Source organism: Muntiacus reevesi, chromosome 15, assembly GCF_963930625.1.
Source record: "Muntiacus reevesi chromosome 15, mMunRee1.1, whole genome shotgun sequence".
NCBI classification, from domain to species: Eukaryota; Metazoa; Chordata; class Mammalia; order Artiodactyla; family Cervidae; genus Muntiacus; species Muntiacus reevesi.
In genome coordinates, this window is record NC_089263.1 from 29680524 (window position 1) to 29700445 (window position 19922).

The following is a 19922-nucleotide window of genomic DNA, read 5'->3' on the forward strand; positions in this document are numbered from 1 at the left end:
TCAAAATGACAAAGATACCAAGTTGCAAAGCTATGGAGTTGAGATTTGTACCATGCTCCCCCTGGTGCCAATGAAACAGATTTGCAACAGAAGTCCAAACTATTAAACTCAAGATTTCATTTTCCTAATAGGTAAAATGGGACTAATACTCACAACTTACTTCTTACATTTGAAAAAAACACCTGTGCTCCATTAAAATTAAGTATTAATAAAAGCAAAGTATTTTAAGTTTACATCATTTTTAAAATTACAATATTCGACTTACCACCAGACACCACCACTTTGGCACCTGTGAGCTCTGGTCGATCGCTTTTTGTTAAATTCTGGTCAAGCCATTCTGATATTCCCACTGGGGAAATGCTTGATGCTGCATATGTTGATACATATAACAAAACAAACAGTATGAGTTCAAGGACTACAGTAAAAATAATTTTTTAAGAGAAATACACAAAGAATTAATCACAGGAAATTTAACTTTGTTAGTGTGATTTTTTATTTTTTGCTACTAATTTCATTCTCTCTGATTTTTGGAAAGACTTAAAGGTCGGATTCTGGCCTTCACCGTATTAGCTATATAACTTTTGAGAAGTCATTTAATTCTCTGAGTCTACCTATAAGACTGAAATAACCCTTTCTCTATGGGGTTTAATAAGATACTGTATATATTAAAGTATTAACACCTTCCATAAGTTTACTATTATTATAGTCTCCCATTATATTGAAGTTCTTCTATAATAAACAATGAGAGGAGAGTAAAAAAATCCTTACATCAATATAACAAATTAATCTTAATGCATCCCACTCCTACCCCTTTGATATATACCAAACTAACTATCACAGTACAAAAAAATAATATAAATATTTCTTACTTTTGCATAAACTTGGGAATATCATTTATTTAGATGGAGCTCTCAAACAGTCTGCATTAGAAATTTAACTAGAAGCAATCTCTTATTCTAATATAATGTCTGAACTAAAAATAAGAAACAGGCAAATACAAACGAACACTCACCCTTTTCTGAACTGGCACTGCCTCCACTTGTTGCTGCAGCTTCAAAAGATGTTCCTCGGACAGAAAACACCTTCACTTTCTCATCACACTTCACTGTACATACAGCATTTCCTGAAAAGCACATTTATTTTTAAAAACAACCATGAAAGGCAAAAAAATCTGCCAAGTATTCCTTTGAGGTTCAGAATTTACTTCACAAAGATAAGGAAAAAATAACTGTAAACCAGTTAGGTTTTTTCTACCTTTACTAAATATAGGAAAAAGACTATAACATTGAAGAACATATCAGTGGCTATGTAACCTTGGATGTCTTTAAAAATAGAACAAGTGCTGACCTGCATGGAAGAAACAAACTGGAAAAGGCTGTCACACTAATCAGGTACATTCTTCCTAAAAGGAATATAAACAAAAGCTTTCTTCTCCAAAACAACATGATCACTAACTCAACAACATGAGCTGCAATAACTTAATAAAGACAAAGCTACCACGCCTGCTAAGGCAAGATAATAAGTGAAAACATGGTAGGGGCGTAGAGGACGGGAAGGGTGACGCACCAAGATTTTCAAAGTATTTGAGACATTTCTTATGGATTAGCAATTACATTAAGAGTGACCTAAACTATGACAAAATACTTCCCTTTAAACACTACTAAAGATGAGAGGTTTGATTTGAGTTCAATCACAAAGATCAAAGAGTTCATTGCCTTCTCCAGCCCCACCAGAGACCAGTGTGCTTAGCAAAAGATCAATCGACTAAAAAGACACTGAACTTAATGCAGACAGAAATGAAATAGAAGCAGCAAAGAAGACTGAAATTATTTTTAAAAAAACAGAAAGTTTTCTTTTCCAAGTGCCACTTACAAAATATACTGAAAAGAAATCTAATTTTTTATCACTGGAAAAGTCTCACTCTGTACATGGAATGACCAGGAAGGAAAAAAGTGTGTTTTAAATCTATCAGAGAGAATGTCATATCACGGTCCAGCAGCAATTCTAACTCTAAGATCTAACACTAAGATTTTCGTCGGGAATCTTTAGGATGATCCATGCTTCAAAATCCTATCTTCAAGATTAATTTCTGCTTTTAGAATTTTCAAAAATTTAACATTCTGATTAACTGTTTTCCTTGGGTACTCACCTGCATAAATGGTTCTCACAAATGTGTCAGGTGATTTGATTGCAATGATGTCAGAAATAGGGGCAACATCAAGTTTGGCTGCTATTCTGGGCAAAAGGTTCTAAAAGCAAAATAAGTAGTGAGTTACACAATACATGATGATGGATGGCTCTAAAATATTAGCAGTAACATTCTCTAAAAGCGAATTCTGTAAAAACTTTATTTTGAATATTTTATATTTCACATGCATCTTTAGACATACCACAACTTCAAGCATAACTTTTTGGATAGTCTTTGAACATAAGTAAGAGTCGATCATTACTCTAACTACATTAAGAGTTTTATGAGTTTATAGCAATAAACTACCTTAAACTCAGTACACTGAATTATGAGATATGATATTTGCTTTAATGATCATCATTTACAAAGTGTGACAATTATAGATTACTGAATTTAGATAAGATAGAAAAATAATTAGAGTAGTAAAATTCTCAAATACTAAAAAAAATCATCCTTATATGTTTACTTAATGTACATGAAAGAAAAAACTCCAAATCGGACATGTTCACCTTTTTAAAAAGTGATGTTGCATTAAAAAAAAAACTAACCCAAGTGTCCATCAATAGGGCATGAAAGTGAAAGTGAAGTCGCTCAGTTGTGTCCGACTCTTTGCAACCCCATGGACTGTAGCCCACTAGGCTCCTCAGTCCATGGAATTTTCCAGGCAAGAGTACTGGAGTGGGTTGCCATTTCCTTCTCCAGGGGATCTTCCCAACCCAGGGATCAAACCTGGTCTCCCGCACTGCAGGCAGACACTTTACCACCTAAGCCACCAGGGAAGCCCTCAACAGGGCATAGGTTTACAAATTATAGTAAATCCATATAATTTAAAAAATGATTTAGAAAGATAGTAACGATAACCCTATATGCAAAACAGAAAAAGAGACACAGAAGTACAGAACAGACTTTTGAACTCTGTGGGAGAAGGTGAGGGTGGGATGTTTCGAAAGAACAGCATGTATATTATCTAGGGTGAAACAGATCACCAGCCCAGGTGGGATGCATGAGACAAGTGCTCGGGCCTGGTGCACTGGGAAGACCCAGAGGGATCGGGTGGAGAGGGAGGTGGGAGGGGGGATCGGGATGGGGAATACCTGTAACTCTATGGCTGATTCGTGTCAATGTATGACAAAACCCACTGAAATGTTGTGAAGTAATTAGCCTCCAACTAATAAAAAAAATTAAAAAAAAAAATGAGAAAAGTCAAGCACAGTCTCTCTCTCTCTCTCTCTCTCTCTATATATATATATATATATATACACATATACACACACATGTATATGCTTTCTCTGTATATGCATATAACATCTCTGGAATAGATACATGTGGTAACTTTGCTCCCACTAGCAGGGATCATTGGGCAAGTCCCAGTAACTCCAGGGCTTAGTTACTTCACCTCACAGTAAAAGGAAGAGAATCTCTAGGCTTTTATTCTAAATTTCTTGGGCTCTAAAACAGAATCAGTTAGTGAAGAATGAATATGCATACTTTCTAGATGCAAAGGTTCTCTTAGATGATGACATCATCTAAGTGTAATTTTAAAAGTGAAGTGTTGCTTTTATCACACAAATAGAAAGGGCAAAATTCCCCACTGCTTTCTACACAGAGCTTACTCTATGGCATCTCCTAAACTCAGTACATGAAACCAGCTCTAGCAGGTGAACTTTCATTGTAACAGCACTCAAGTTCCTCTCATTCCATCCCCAAATCTTCTCTGTTCCTCTAAGAATTCTCTCAGGACTATCCTCTAATCACTCCTTTATTCTGCATCCTCTCACATGCATATATAACTATTGGCACTAACATGTATTTTGTTTTAAGAGTTTTAACATACATATTACTTAACCTTCAACTAAGTTTATAAGCACCCCTAGAGCACAGGCTGTGTGTCTCCACTTCTCATGTCTCTACCCTGTATCTAATAAACAGTTCTATATAAATTGATGCCAACAAGTATTGAAAGCTTGAGTCAAATTTCCTCCTGCTACATCCACCAACTGTAAAGATTTTCTAATACTCAGTCTATTGTTACCTATATTATATAGCGATTCCCTTTCAACCATAATAACAGAACTACTGAAAAGTATCATAGTTTATAAAATCCACAATCAGAAAAAAAATTAAGATTTTATAGGAAATAAAGGGCTTCGGAAAATAATTTAAATGCCATTAAACATAGTTCTAACTTGGTAAATAAGAGGTTTAGAAGATACCTGCTTTTAAAACAAACCAAATTTGTCAGCATTTAAAGCCTGCTTCAGTAAGTAACTCTTTCCTTGAGGCACCTTCTTTAACTGTTCAGGAAATATGACTGGAATATTATTACCTGGCTGAGCAGATTCTCACACAAATTTTATGATATTCAGACTGTGTTTCTTTCTAAAGTTTTAGAGATTTTTTTAATTCCCTGAAATTTAATACTTTTTGTACTTCTACTATCCCTTGTTTCATTTTAGCACATCTTGAAAACAAAATTTACCACAGCACTTAAAGGCACACGTCCCAATGTCCTGAAAGGATGGATGGTGAACAGATACATCTCAACACTATCTAACCGGCTAAACCACATGGTTCCAGGGAAGGAGAGGTAATAACTAACAGTGTTCTTTTGATGCACAAAAAGATGGCAGTTTTAAAATTCTAGATTACCAATATAAAGTTGTGGTATCTTAAAAAGACAATCGGTGAAGAATTATTATAGAGCAAATTGTTTAGCTTCACCTGATGGACTCTTCCTCATTCCAAATCCATTCAGAAGCTGCAGCACCAGCTATAATACTATTATGTGACCTTTGTTCTCAAAACACCCATACAGCAATCAAAGCCAGAGTATTAAAATCTAGCGAATCAGCTACAACAAACACCCTTTCTTGGTTTAACAATTTTTTAGGTGAACTGTCATCACAGAAACTCAAGACTCACGAAATTGTTTAAATCATCTAACACAGAAACAAAACCCTGAGAGGGACCGGTCCCCAGTGATCTTTTAGTCAATGCTGATCTGCAACATCCCAAAATACAGCAGCTGGATGTCAAGCCTCTGACTTAACCATTTCCAAAGAAAGTGAAAACTGCTATAGAGAAAACTCATTCCATCTTTCAATAGTTCTAATTGGTAGATTGTAGACATCACCTGCCCAAACTGCATCATGTTACATATCAGAAAGCAAATTTCAGGAACATAAATAACTCAAGCAGACCACTACCCATCTCATAGCACATTCAAACATATCACAATGCATGTGATCAGATTACACTTCTCTTTACCCTAAGGATGTCTTCAACCACTACACAGTCCTTTCCAAATCTCTCAAATAGATAAACTTGGCCTTTCTAAATATCCACCAGTCACCAAAACAAACACAATGGACATGGCTTTGGGTGGACTCTGGGAGCTGGTGATGGACAGGGAGGCCTGGCGTGCTGCGGTTCAGAGTTGCAAAGAGTCAAACACAACTGAGCAACTGAACAGAACTGAACCAAAACAAATCCATTTCTTATAATGGGTTACTAATTCAAATGGCATTCACACAATGAGACAGTTCCACATTGTTATTTAAGAAAAATATGTTTTAAAATAGGGCTTTCCCCATGACAAAATCTGAAAATCTGGAAGTGGCATTATACAAAATTATGACAAAGTCTCAAAAGAACAGAGTTGTCTCTATGATCATAGCTGAAAGACTGGAGATAGCATTTTAACAGAAATTATATCAAAATCTTGAAAGAATAAATTTTAGCAAAACTATCACATTAATTCTGAAAGCCAGAATTAGCTATCTAAACAAAGTCTGTTGCACATTTTCAACACCATGAAATTTAACCCTTCCAACTAGTGACATCAGATTCCACATTCTAAATCTTCTCACCTTTCCAAAGGCAGACGCTCCAGCACAGATGTGTGTGTGATTAAACTGCTTCTGAGTTGCCAAAATCAATGGTGTCAGTTCCTCTGAGAATTAAACATTTGATAAACACATTTCATAATATTTTCATAGTCAGATATTCAAGCATAATTTAGACATTAATTTTTTTCCACTGGAAAAGCTCACCTGGAAGGAGGCCTTTGTACGCATCATGCTGAGCCACCAGAACTTTTGCTACACCTGCTACTTTACAGAGATCTTGTGCCACCTATGAATAAAAGTTTTTAATTATCCATCTAACAGAAAGATACTAATAGAGCCACCCTTACAGATTCAACAGAGTATAAAATCTTAATGGCCACTGTAAAAACTGTTCTTATGAGAAAAAGGGCTACTTAGGAATAAAAGAAAATTATTTAACAAAGAAAATCTTAAGCCAATCGATCTTACAGTCTACTGACCCTAAACAAAAATTCTTGCTTTGAAAAAAGTACAGATTGATAAACCAAAATCAACTTAGCTATCCACTTAAATGTAATTGTTTATTGTGCTCTTCCCTTTTGCTCAATGCAAATATAAGTTCATCATTTTAAAAATGGTTAGGTTCTTTCGCTCATAATAATGACACAGTCAATACATTTCAGACATTTCAGATTTAAGGTTCCTAGAACTAAAGAACAAGACTTAACCACTCTGGTATGCAAGCCACTGCACTTTATCTGACAATAATGATTTCTGCTGATACTAAAATCAGTGATTCTGGGCCATAGAGAAAACCATATAAAACCTTAGAAAACTATAGAGAAAACAGTCCACTGTCAACCCCTGAGTTTCTACCCATCAACATAAATTTATCTATAATGAAGCAAAATATTTTCTATTTTAATTCCTCTTTTCTCTTGTTTAGAATCAGGATGGGGTTCTGGGAAAGCTCTTTGACCACTCAGATTTTCTGTATACAGAAAGCCATTAGAATTCGTTCTTTTAAATCTCTAAGTACAGCATGACTGGTTCCTGTTTTAGCAGAAACATGGCAATCATATTCTGGTCTACCGTCTTCTTGTTTACCTTCACACTGATTCACTGATGAGTAAATATAAAAGGCCACGCCTTCTGCCCTCCCTTAATGGAGGGTAAGGTTCCAACAACATTCACTCAAGTAAAAAGGCAGTGCAAAAGCAACTCTTCTAAATCAAGTATTCCCTGGCAGGGGATACTGTACTATCAAATCCATCTCTTATTTCAGGCACTACATAGAAATGTTACTTGCTGTCCAGGATAAACAGCTATATTTCAGTATAAAACTGAAACCTGCCTGGGTTGCTAACAGAGTCTCTATATACAGGTACTGACTGTTTTTCTTTAAGATTAGAAGGTGACATGATAATAAGACTGTAACTGAAGAAGAGGTGATTTGTTTCAATTTTTCTCAAAATATTATAAATAAAATAACATCAGATATCTTCCAAGTTAGATTAGATTAATTAAAATCACAGTTAAAAAAAAATCAAGTCCAGAACTTGTATATCTGGAAGTAGGGCAACCAAAAAGATAGTTTAGCTATCTTTTGTAACTATGCAAGAGTCAACAGTTGTTAGCAGGATTTAGGTAAAGAAATCCACATAAGCACACACCTGCTTGAATACATTATTTTAAGATACCAATTGCATGTAAGAAATTGGCCAAAACAACACTAACTGAACCTGCATTATATCACAAGCTCTGCATCAACGCCATCTAAAAAAAACAAATTAAATTGTCTAAAAAGTAACAAGCTCTCTTCTGGATTTCTTCCCCTGAGCCCCAAGCCCCCAACTACACAACTGACAAATCCTGTCAGTTTTGCCTGTGAGAGGCAAATGGTGGCTCAAAGTGGGTAAGCTTAATGAAAGCATGATTTCAACTACACTAAAGTCCAAAGGTACAGACTCTGCAAACGTCATTAGAGTTCCTTTTCAGGGGGTTAGTTTACAAAGCTGTCATTGTCTTATGTCAACAACCAAACAAAGAACATCTTCTGGTACCAGGTATAGCTTTGGGAAAGTCCTTGCATTTGAATTCTTACACCAATTAAAAATTAACACCTATGATACTTTTTCCAGATTTACCACTTTCAGGAATTAAAAGCAATTAGCAAGTATATTCATCAATACTAAAAAGGGATTGACTATTAACCTCTAAGGGGACTCAAATATTATCTCTCTACTTGGTACCTGATGGCACATGACGGTGCCAGTGGAACTAAATCAAGTATTCCACCTCATTTCAAAAGTCAAAATGCCTAGTGAGCAAATCTTTTAGTTTCTTTTTCACACACAGTAATGGTTGTGAAACTGACCATTTAATGAGGTTTAGGACCCAGTTTGGGCTACAGTCCTCATTATAACTCTCTGTCGCTATCTTTCCCTGTCTCTTGATGGCGATTTATTTGCTATGGTTGACCTTAAAGATTTCTCACCTTGTCACATTTGGTTCCAGCTACTAAACAGGACACTTCACCTCCAAGACGTTTGGCTGCTGTGATGGTATTTAATGTAATGGGTGCAAGGGTATCATTTGCATGCTCAGCTATCACCAGGGTACTCTGAAATCGTAGCAATGAGGTCTAAAAAGAGAAAAAAAAAAAAAAGGAAAATTATGTTGCAATATAATTTTTTTTTGCTCTAATTGGTAATCAGGTGTGCTTTAAAGAGAAGTGTATGCAATACTCAGTTCTATAAATGTATTTATAAATACTTGGTCAATAGCAAAATTGGGCTATTTATATCTATCACTCTATTACTGATATTCCTGCCTAATAAAAATAGAAAATACAAATTAGTATTCTACTGTTAGAAAAAAAATATTTTTATTATTTCCAAACAACTTTCCCACTAATCTATGCTCAACAAGAAACTGATATATGTATCTGAATTTAAAATCCTTAGAACACATTCTCAAACTAGGTGTCAGCTACCAATTACATTCACTTGCACCCAATACTACTAAAGAGCACAGGATATCCAGGAATAATGATAATGTAATCAACTACTAATGTTCTATTGCTCCAGATAAAATGAATTATTTAATACCAAAATAACTGATAATGTAAATATGTTTTTACAATACAATACTACACAGCAATTTTGCTAAAGTTTCAATTGCTTAAATATGCTTTCAAATTCAAAAAAGCTTTTAGACTGTATCCTGGAGCCAGTTAAAATCCTTCCGCAGGTACTGTGGACTATTGAGAAACCACCATGCAGTTCATGGTCGTCTGAAACATAGTTTCAAACACCAGAAACAGAAAGATGAACAAGAATGGTCCTTGCACTCAAAAGTTTTCAAGGGAAATAAGGCTTGTTCACACACAATTACAAGACAGAATAGTTTCCAATTAGTGAAGAGTGCCAAAGTGTTGGCAGCTGCAGATCACAGATAATCAAGAGGAAGAACGGAAGAAGTTTAGGTGTTCTGACATGTGAAAGGATAAGGAAGCACACCACTGGCATGAGGAAAGGAGAAAATCTGAGAACCATCCTTGTGGAAAATGGCAATGAGAAAAAGAGGCACTAATGATCACATGTCACGGTTCAGTCGTTTGAATTCAGCAATAATCTTCTGATCTGGAGTTGGAATGAAGAAAGCCTAATATAAAATGTACCCAGAGCTTGAATTTTATAAAGAGGGTATAAATGAAGGGAAGCCAGGCACAGGACTGCAACGCTGGTCACGAAACTAAATCAACAGAATACATATTTTTTGTTTACTATATTGTACATATCCTAGTAGCTCAGATGGTAAAGAATCTGCCTGCAAGGCAGGAAACCTGGGTTCAATTCCTGGGTTGGGAAGATTCCCTGAAGAAGAGAATGGCAACCCGCTCTAGTATTCTTGCCTGGAGAATTCCATGGACCATGGGATCATAAAGAATTGAGCACTACTGAGCAACTAACACTTTGATCTTTTTATTAATACTTAGGCATACCAGTTCAACTAGTTTCCATAATCATTTGGGTTACCAGAAATATTTTATGACTATAAACAATACAGAGATGAACCTTCTCAAAGCTCTCTGCACTCTTCCTCAACAGATGAGATATCCTTTTAGTCCAGTAAGACTGAAAGTTCAGATTGGAACTTGGCCAGGTTACTTCAGCTGCTCTGCTTTCATAGATGACTAAGTCAGATTCTGTACAATGTTCAACAAGATAGGGGCCCCTCTTCTCCTAAGCTTCCTACCTCTACAACTGTAACCCATTCCTTCTCCTCAGCCCTCTAAGCCTCCTCGATCTTTGATGAACCAATCCCAGAGCTGAGGGCCATAGCGGCCAGAGCACGCATTCAGGGGTATAAATGCTTCCGGAGCCACAGAATAAGGATGGGAAGAGGACACTGAAGAATAAACCAGAGGACAGAACTGCTACATTGTTTATTAGTGGGTGACATTTATCTTTTTCTTCCTTTTTTTGTTTACTCAAAGTGAGCAAGAAAGGGGGAGAAATGGAGACTTCTGTTTTTGCTGAATCAAGTCTCTGTTTGCATAGCTTTTACATTTTTACAATTTAAAAAAAATCTCACAGGAGGTAAGAATTTTTATGGTTAAGGTTAGAAATCTTTATGCACATCTTAAGATTCACTTATGACAAAATCCTAGAAGTAGGAATCTTAGATCAAGAGAGAGCCACACTTTCAAGGCTTTTAACACTGATTGATGCAAAATATTCTCCAGAAAAGCTGTAGCAATTCACAATCCCTGAGATGGCATGAAAGTTCTTAGAAAGCAAACACCATGCCTGTTCATTTTTGTATCCTCATTGTCTAGAACAATGTTTTTTCTGATAGACACCTGTAGAATTATATGGTACTTCTTTTTTAATCAGAAGAGCACACAGTAAAGAACTGTGTAATTAGGACCCAATGGCATAATTTATGATTCAAATCACATTTAACAAGAATTGCCAGTAACAAACTATTTATTACCAATATATATCAGACACCATATTTTTGATTATGCTTCACATATCATTTACCATAAAATTTATGAGCTTTTCATCACCATTTAAAGAATAAATCCAGGATTTGGTGGCAAAAGGCCCATATTTGCTATAAATTATAGTTCTATAATAAGATAAATTGGGTAGTTTCCTAAGGAATTGTCAAGCTTTTCAGAACTTTCAAGGGAACACTGCATATTCTTCTCAAAAGGCTATTCAAAAATGTTTAAAGAATAAACAACAAAAGAATATATAAGAAACTACTCAGTCCATCTATCTGACCAGTCTTTACTAAGCACTACACATATCCTAAGACACTTCACATTACTTTACCAACTGACTCCTTTATAGCTTAATAGTAAGGTTTCTTTTAATTATCTAAGATTTCTTCTAATTCAAAGTTCTACCTTCTATTCTCACATACCACCTAAAGAGAAGCTGCAGAACCTAAACATGGTTATGTAGCTTAATTCAGCAATAATAGCTGTGTGTAGCCTACAGCAGAAGAAATTGGTCTGTGGCCTTTAAAATGTTATTCCTTAAACCAGAACCCAGTTTCTTCATCTTCAAACCAAGGGAGACAAACTAAACCCGTGGTTTTTATACTATACTCCATCCAGGGAGGCACCGCTGGAACCACCACATAGAATAAAGTGAGCACCAGGCAGGCAGGCTGCCAGAATGTTCGCTCACTTTGCTTTAACCAAATTAACCAAACTAATATTATCGAGCCCTCTGAAAAAGAAAGGAAAGCAAAAGTCACAGTCGTGTCTGACTCTTTGCGACCCCATGGGCTACAGCCTGCCAGGCTCCTTTGTCCAAAGAATTCTCCAGGCAAGAATACCAGAGTGGGTAGCTGTTCCCTTCTCCAGGGGATTTTTCCCAACCCAGGGATCAAAGCCCTCCACTAAGAGTAAATCGTATTTAAAACTCAAAAACCCTTTATGATGTGGTACTATTACTACCTTGAATTTACATATGAAGGAACTGGAACTTAGTGGCTACAGACCTAAGAAAAGAACCAGGTTAAAGTCCAGGTAGCTGGACTCAGATCTGAGGTGTGTAATTAACAGTTCTCAAAGCATCGCCATTTTTAGCTGTTTTATATATGGGTCATTCCTGTAATATTTCACCTAGCAAATACTCTCCTGCTAAAAATAATAGAACTGGTCAAAAAGATGACTTCAAAGGCCTCTTTTCCAGCTCTAAAAATCCTACAACACTAAAATTCTATTTTAAATACAAGTGGTGTAGCATATCACAAAAAGATTAAAAAGTACAGGTCCCATTACTGAAAAGATTTTTAAATGCAAGTTGTTTTATTACCTTGTGATCCACTGCATCTGTAGACTTTTGGGCCCCCTTTATTTATGAGGAAAAAAAAAAAGCCAAATCTTCAACATTTAAAGATAACTTGAAATATGTAATACGGTAGCTGCTCAGAAAAGAATCTCATCTCTTCAAAACACTGCTACTTAAATTAATTAATGCAGCCTGGTGCCACCATCCATTTTTGGTCATCAACCTTTTTGTGTGTGCGTGTGTGTGAAAGAAGTTTATTGGGGAGCACTCTTCGCTCCCCATGAGGCATCAAGGAAATATAACTGGGCAGTGGAAGAAGCTGAACTGTAATACTGCAATGCAGCCACTAAAAAGCTCTCAGCTGATCTCACAAGGGAACCCTGGAACTAGGATGGCCTATCAAGCTTGCCCTGAGTTGAAGCAAGGGGGCTGCAGACTTTAGATGCGCTTTTATTTTTTTTTTAACAATCAAACTAACATGACTGATGCACTTTTATTTCTGTTTCAAATTCAACCCTTGAAATAATACCATGTTTAAAAGGCAAGATATGCATCATATAAGAGACCTCCCTGGTGGTTCAGCGGTTAAGATTCAGGGGTTGGGGGTTGGACCCCTGGTGAGGGGACTAAGATCCCACAAACCCTGAGGCCAAAAAACAGAACACAGAACAGAAGCAGTATTGTAACAAACTCAATAAAGACTTTAAAATGCTTTTAAAAATTCCTTAAAAAAAAAAAAGAGCACATACAGTAAGTACTGAATTAAAACAAAAGGTAAACAGGTGATTTAAGATAGCCAAAACCCAAAAATGAAGTGACCTTTTTACCTAAAGAAAATCCTTTACCCTTACTATTACTTCATCACCCACTAACAACAGTTGTAGTTCACCTTAGTTCACAAAGTAATTTCACAGGTTTCTCCAGCCCCCTAACTAGATTAATTCTCTCCCCCAATACCTATTCCCCAGACCCTATACACCTTTCGTGATCACTCTAAGATAATGTGTTCAACGTCTGTCTTCCCAATCTGCTTGAAAGGCATTGGGCAGGGACTAGGTCTTTCTCACTCTCCATTGTGAACTCAATATCTGTCTTTGAGAATGACACAGAGTGGGCATTCTGTGAATGTTTAGTAATCAAGAGAGAATTTCCCCCCAAAATGATCAAAAACTAAAAAGCAACCATTTTTCTGTTATTGATAATTATCTAAGTACTTTAATATGTGTGTCTACCAAGAACAGTATACAAACATGCTAAATCACTAGAGATACCCTATCGTACTTTTTTTTTTTTTTTTTTAACTGATTTTTGGCTGCGCTGTGCGGGCTTTCTGTAGCTGTGGCGAGCAGGGGAAACTTTGTTGCAGTGTGCAGGCTTCCCAATGCAGTGGCTTCTCTTGTGGAGCACAGGCTCAGCTGCCCTATGGCACACGGGATCCTCCGAGACCAGGGACCAAACCAGTGTCCCTTGCATTGGCAGGCGGATTCTTAGCCAATGAACCACCAGGAAAGTCTTCCCACTCCACCATATTTTTAGGGAACTTATCTGAACTTACTGACTAGACTTAGTTCCAAGTAGTAAAGCGAAGTTCTCTTACGTACCAGCTGCATACCCTTATTAAGTTGACTGGCCTTTAAGAGACAGTATTCTTTCCAAGGATAGGGCTTAAAGAGATTATCATCTTCTCTCCACCCCCCCAAGTCTAGACTTCTTGAAAACAAAGTCCTTACAATTTCTTCTGCCTCACCTCACTCCTTCTGAACCTTTACTCACAGCAAACTGGCTTTCACTTCCACTCAACACTGAACACAATCTCTTCAAAGTCATCATCAACCTGGGATAGCTAAAGTTCAATGAACACATTTTCGTCCTCTTATTCAGTCTTAACAGTTTTGATCCTGCTTGCTTTTCAGTTCTTTCAGGAGCAACCAAGGATTGCAATAGCTGATAAGTCATGTACAACTCTTGCAATCCCATGAACTCTAACCTGCCAGGCTCCTCTGACCATGGGATTATCCCAGCAAGAATGCTGGAATGGGTTGCCATTTCCTTCTCCGGGAATTTTCCCGACCCAGGGATCGAACTCACGTCTCCTGCACTGCAGGCAGATTCTTTACTGTTGAGCCTGGGAAGCCCCTTTAACTATATGTTCTCGTAGTGAACTACAATAGGAGTTGGAAAAAAAAAAGTTGGGACCCCAACTCCCTACTTTATCCTTACAAACCTACTCAAAACATAAAGTAGTAATAAGAATAAACATAATCTACCTCCCCCACCACCTTTGAAAACTAAATGGGGTTATGGTAAATGGGCGGAGGTCTTTTTGTTTAACTCAAAAATTAAAAAGCAGAAACAAACTATAAAATCTTTCAACTTCTACTGAAAAAGACAAATAATATATAATTAGTTACCCATTCCTATTTTAATGTAACTTTTGTCATTTTAAAATGCATATTACATTTCTGAACTTTAAATTACTTTAACCTCCTTAGTAATAAAATACGGTAGCTTTTAATCATGACTAGAAATGTCATACGACATTGACTATATTATTAAAAACACAATTTACTTCTCTTTAAAAACAGACAAGACTCTTAAAGTAGACACGTTGGCAGCAGCATAATTTTACTGAATTCACCTCATGCAATAAATCTTTCAGTACCACATCAAAGTTGGCTTTCTCTCTTCCTTCAAAAGAAATTAAAATCTGCATGTGAATTACAGAGTTCAATCTCACTCATCAATGATAAACCATGGACTCTGAAAAATGTCATGTTCCTTCATACCAGTTTCATAGCTTCTGAATCATAATAGATGTGCCTTCTTGTCTGGGAGTGAATACAGTAATAGGAAGATTCAAATAACCTTGAAAGTGTTGCTGTACTCTCTGTGTAAAATATCTCTTTGGTATCCTGAAAGTATAAGTCGCTCAGTAGTGTCTAACTCTTTGCGACCCCTATGGACAGTGCAGTCCACCAGGCTCCTCTGTCCATGGAGTTTCCCAGACAAGAATACTGGAGCAGATAGCCATTCCTTTCTCCAGGGGATCTTTCTGACCCAGAGGTGGAACCCAGATCTGCATTGCGGGCAGATTCTTTACCAAAAGAGCCACCAGGAAAGTCCCTTTGGTATCTTACTAGTCAACAAATCAACCTTAAATGCAAATGAATAAAATAATACTAATAATTCAGATTAATATCCTTGCAAAAATATTAACTACCTATTTTCCTCTTAGTGTGTTCCTCAGCTCTTTGTTTTGGATGGAAAACACTTTCATTAATAGGTAACACTGAGGAGCCCCCTCCAAGGACTCCTCAGTGTCCATGAAGGACTTTGCTCAAGGCCATAAATAAGCCAAAATGGAAATGGAACTTAGATACCAAATGTGAGTCATTTAACTTACATTCTAACAGCTTAAGGTATCTCTTTTTTCACTAACTGCAATGAAAAACAAATATAAAATTTACCAACTCAGCCAATTTTAAATATATAGTTTAGTAGTGTTAGCTATATTCACCTTGTCATGATAACAGCTTAATTTTTTAAATCTTTTAGTAGATTAATCTATTATTAAACATATGACTTTGTAGAAATGTATCTTTCTAAATTTATTCAGTTAACTACAGAACGATTTTTTTAAATTTCTAGAGTAAGGAGTCAGATAAGCCACTTTGACTTAGAGTATCATAGTGTAAGCAAACAGGCCAGATTGAAGGGACTTGCACTTCAGAAATCTGGCACACCTTGAGCACCAAAACATTTAACAGTAGTAATGGATTGTAACTTACTGAATGAAGCACGATTCCAAGAGTTCATAAATAATGATACAAGGCTAACAAATGTAGAAGGAACGATGGAATTAGAAAAATCACCATTTTACATCACAGTAATCATTTCTCAGGGAAGATGCATCACCAGATAAGACCAGTGAGTGAAAGGTTGATGAGAAACAAAAGAGTTATAGTCTCAATGTATATTCCCATAAATTAGTTAAAAATCACAAAGGGAGGAGTAGTAATTTGACAGTGGAGAAACCTGGTGAATAACACTTTAGCCAAGTAATTAACACCACCAACAATGGAATAAACCAACATTATGAGCCTCCTAGTATGATCCACTGAGAACACAATACCACTTCTATAATACTTCTGCCAAAAATACATAACCTGAAAGTAATCAGAGGAAACACCAGACAAACAAAAATGGAGGACAGTCAACAAAACAGAAGGCCTGGAGCCTTCAAAAATGTCAATGTCATCAAAGTCAAAGAAAGGCTGAGGAACCTTCTAATAAAGACTGAAGAGACATGAGAACTAAATGCAAGGCCTGACTTGAGTATCCTAGACCAGAGTAAGAAATATGCTACAGAAGCAAACTGGTACTTACAGAAATGAATAAACCCTAAGGTCTTATTGCAGAGCATCAGGGAACTATAGTTAATATCCTGAGATAAACGATAATGGAAAAGAATATAAAAAAGAAAGTATATATTTGTATAACTGAATCACTTTGCTATATAGCAGAAATTAACATACACTGTAAATCAACTATACTTCAATTTAAAAAACAATAAAAAAAATACTGCTACAAATGATTAACAAGACAACTGGTAATACATGAATTAATATCTGTAGATCAGATAATGCATAGTATTGTATCATTGTTAAACTTGCTGATTTTGCCAATTATACTGTGCCAAAGAATTGATGCTTTTGAACTGTGATGTTGGAGAGGACTCTTGAGAATCCTTCGAACAGCAAGGAGATCCAACCAGTCCATCCTAAAGGAGATCAGTCCTGAATATTCATTGGAAGGACTGATGCTGAAGCTCAAACTCCAATACTTTGGCCACCTGATGTGAAGAACTGACTCACTGGAAAAGACCCTGATGCTGGGAAAGATTGAAGGCATGAGGAGAAAGGAAGGACAGAGGATGAGATGACTGAATGACATCACTGACATGAGTTTGAGTAAACTCCAGGAGTTGATGGTGGACAGGGAGGCCTGGCATGCCGCAGTCCATGGGGTTGCAAAGAGTCGAACACGACTGAGCAACTGAACTGAACCGAACCAAACTGTGGTTATGAAAGGTGCGTACTCCTTGTTCATAGAAAATACACTAAAAGTTTTAGGAGGAAAGGGCATGTCTGCAATATAATCTCAAATGGTTCAGAAAAATAACAGGATGTATATATGAAGAGAAATAAAGCCAATGTGCCAAACTGTTAACAGCTGGTGAAATTCAACAAAGGGTTTTGAGATTTCTTTGTGCTATTCTTGAAACTTTTCTGAAATTTCTAAATTTTTAAAGCTAAACAAGTATGTATATTTATGTATTCTTTCTAGAAGTGTTCCCGCTATTTTCCGCTATTTTCCTATATCCTTGAAATTCAAATCTCTTAGATGTTTCCAATGACTTTGGAGGAGTTACTTTACTTAGCATGACTTTAAATTCTGAAAATATGTCATAAAGGTCAAAGTCTTTGGCAAACCACAGTAAAGATTTGGAAATACTGTCCATGTATATTGGCAAACTGTGTTTATAGTGATTACCTAAGTTAGTAATTCCATTTTTTTTTACTTTTGAAGTGAAGTCGCTCACTCGTGTCAGACTCTTTGTGACCCTGTGGACTGTAGCCCACCAGCTCCATCCATGAGATCCTCCAGGCAAGAATACTGGAGTGGGTTGCCATTTCCTTCTCCAGGGGGGTCTTCCTGATCCAGGGATCGAACCCAGGTCTCCTGCATTGCAGGCAGACTCCTTACCATCTGAACTGCCAGGGAAGTCAAATAACTGAGTTAATAACTATAAAAACACTGAGTCCTAAATGCCCCCTCCACAACTATTTCTCTTCGGCCAGACTTCTAGCCTGTCCACAAAACTACCTTCTCATTACTGTATATATTAAGAGTGTCACTCTGTTACCTGGGACTTTTTCCAAATCCATGACTTTAACTTGTTTATGTCTGGATCCGCTGAGGAAAATATCTGGAGAAAGACTGAAGGCTGACCTGAAGGATGTGGGTTTGAACTCTGTGTGTATGAGGGGGAGGGGGAACGGAGGGTTGGTGTTTTGTTTTTTTTTTAATGAAACAAAGAATACACAAGAAAAGGACCTACAGATATCTAGAAAAATTGCTAACTATGTGTCAAGGAGAAAGTCCCAACAGGATATAAGAAAATATGCGTGCACAAGAAAGTTTCTGACCCAAGTTTAGTAATCTTGTCACTTAACCTAACTGTAAATTAGAAAACCTTCAGAATCTACAGTATAAATTGTTACTTGACTTGTAACTGGTCAATCTCCAAATACTATTGCCCCATAGCGTTAGACAAAAACATATTTTCTATCAGTCTTTCTCATAATAGAAAAATGTGGTAAACTCATGAGTTGTAACTAATAAAGCATCAAAAACTTAGCGCTACCAATAGTTCCCCAGCTACTTAACCAACAATCTGCTGGATTAAAAAAAGCAAATTGGCCAAAGTTGTCAATACAATCACCTAAACTCACCACTGTCCCATATACCAGAGAGCAGACCAAGTTTCCAAAACCACATCGCCCCTCGCCCCCAGTACTTGACAGTGAGTGGATTCGAGCAGCCATAATGAGCCCAGGGAAAATGTTTAATTCTTTCAGAAACGTCACCTTCGAAGCTGAACTCAGGTTTTTAATTTTCTACAAGAAGGCATCATAGCGGCGACATTTTCCTCCCTTGGGTAAAGATTCCCCGGGGACGCAGATGCTCGCTCCCCGCCAAAGGTGGAAAACCTGGCGACCCAGCAGTGCAAAGAGGAAAGCTGGAGGGCTGGAGAAGGGCTGCGAAGAGGACGCGGAGGGGCAGCGGGAGCGCAGGTTCGGTACTTTGAGTTCTGACCTCGACCCCCAGCTGGCGACCCGGAAGGAGGCAAGGGCAGGCCCCAAAACTTTGAACCCGAGTCCCAGTTCAACCTGGGCCTGCCAGAGCGAGGACCAGCTAGGTCTGGGGACGGCAGTGACCTTCGCCCAGACCTTCACAGGAACAGCAGATTAAGGCCGGACCGTCACCGGGCTCGGCCCTCCCCCTCCGGACTCACCGCCCGCCGGAGCTGTCCGGGAGCCACGGCTCGGAACATGGTCTCTGCACCGATTCGCCTCACGGCAGCCGAGAGTGGACCGAGCCGCAACCTCTCCGCGAGTCACCGTAAAGCTCGCGAGACGCGGGAACGAGAGTTGGCGCCCCAGGCGATCGGAGAGAGCGCGAGCTTAAGGTTTCTGCCCCCCGATTGGGCGGTCGCGCAACCAACCGGGAGGGCGGAAAGTTAGGGGCTGGACTTGGAGTGGGACCAGAGTGGAACTGTGTTAAATAAGGAAAGGCAGGGGCAAAGCGGGGCAAGTGCTGGTGACGGTAGCTCAGACGGCCTGCTAGTCCCAGCATGCAGCGCTGTTACACTGGACTGATGACGTCACTGTCCTGGCTTCCCAGGCCTCTCGACGAAGTCCACCGCTCAAGCTCTTAATTATTCGTCTGCCTGTTCACTTGTTTGCAGATACCAGAGCTAAGACCTGCAATATGCTAAACACATTTTTCAGGTCAGGGTAATACAAT

At 37.7% G+C, this 19922-nt stretch overlaps 1 protein-coding gene across 1 annotated transcript in view; it reads right to left on the reverse strand.

The window, feature by feature from the left end:
• The window catches only part of ETFA (electron transfer flavoprotein subunit alpha), a 69896-nt gene extending 50327 nt beyond the window's left edge, over positions 1–19569 (reverse strand). Inside the window, exons 1-7 of the mRNA XM_065906738.1 lie at positions 19411–19569; positions 8513–8659; positions 6241–6322; positions 6058–6140; positions 2150–2249; positions 1013–1123; positions 266–367 (exon numbers count right to left, since the gene is read on the reverse strand). Coding sequence (XP_065762810.1) covers positions 266–367; positions 1013–1123; positions 2150–2249; positions 6058–6140; positions 6241–6322; positions 8513–8659; positions 19411–19449 — 664 coding nt within the window. The 5' untranslated portion in view covers positions 19450–19569. The remainder of the gene's footprint in view (positions 1–265; positions 368–1012; positions 1124–2149; positions 2250–6057; positions 6141–6240; positions 6323–8512; positions 8660–19410) is intronic.
• Positions 19570–19922: the final 353 nt, after the last annotated feature.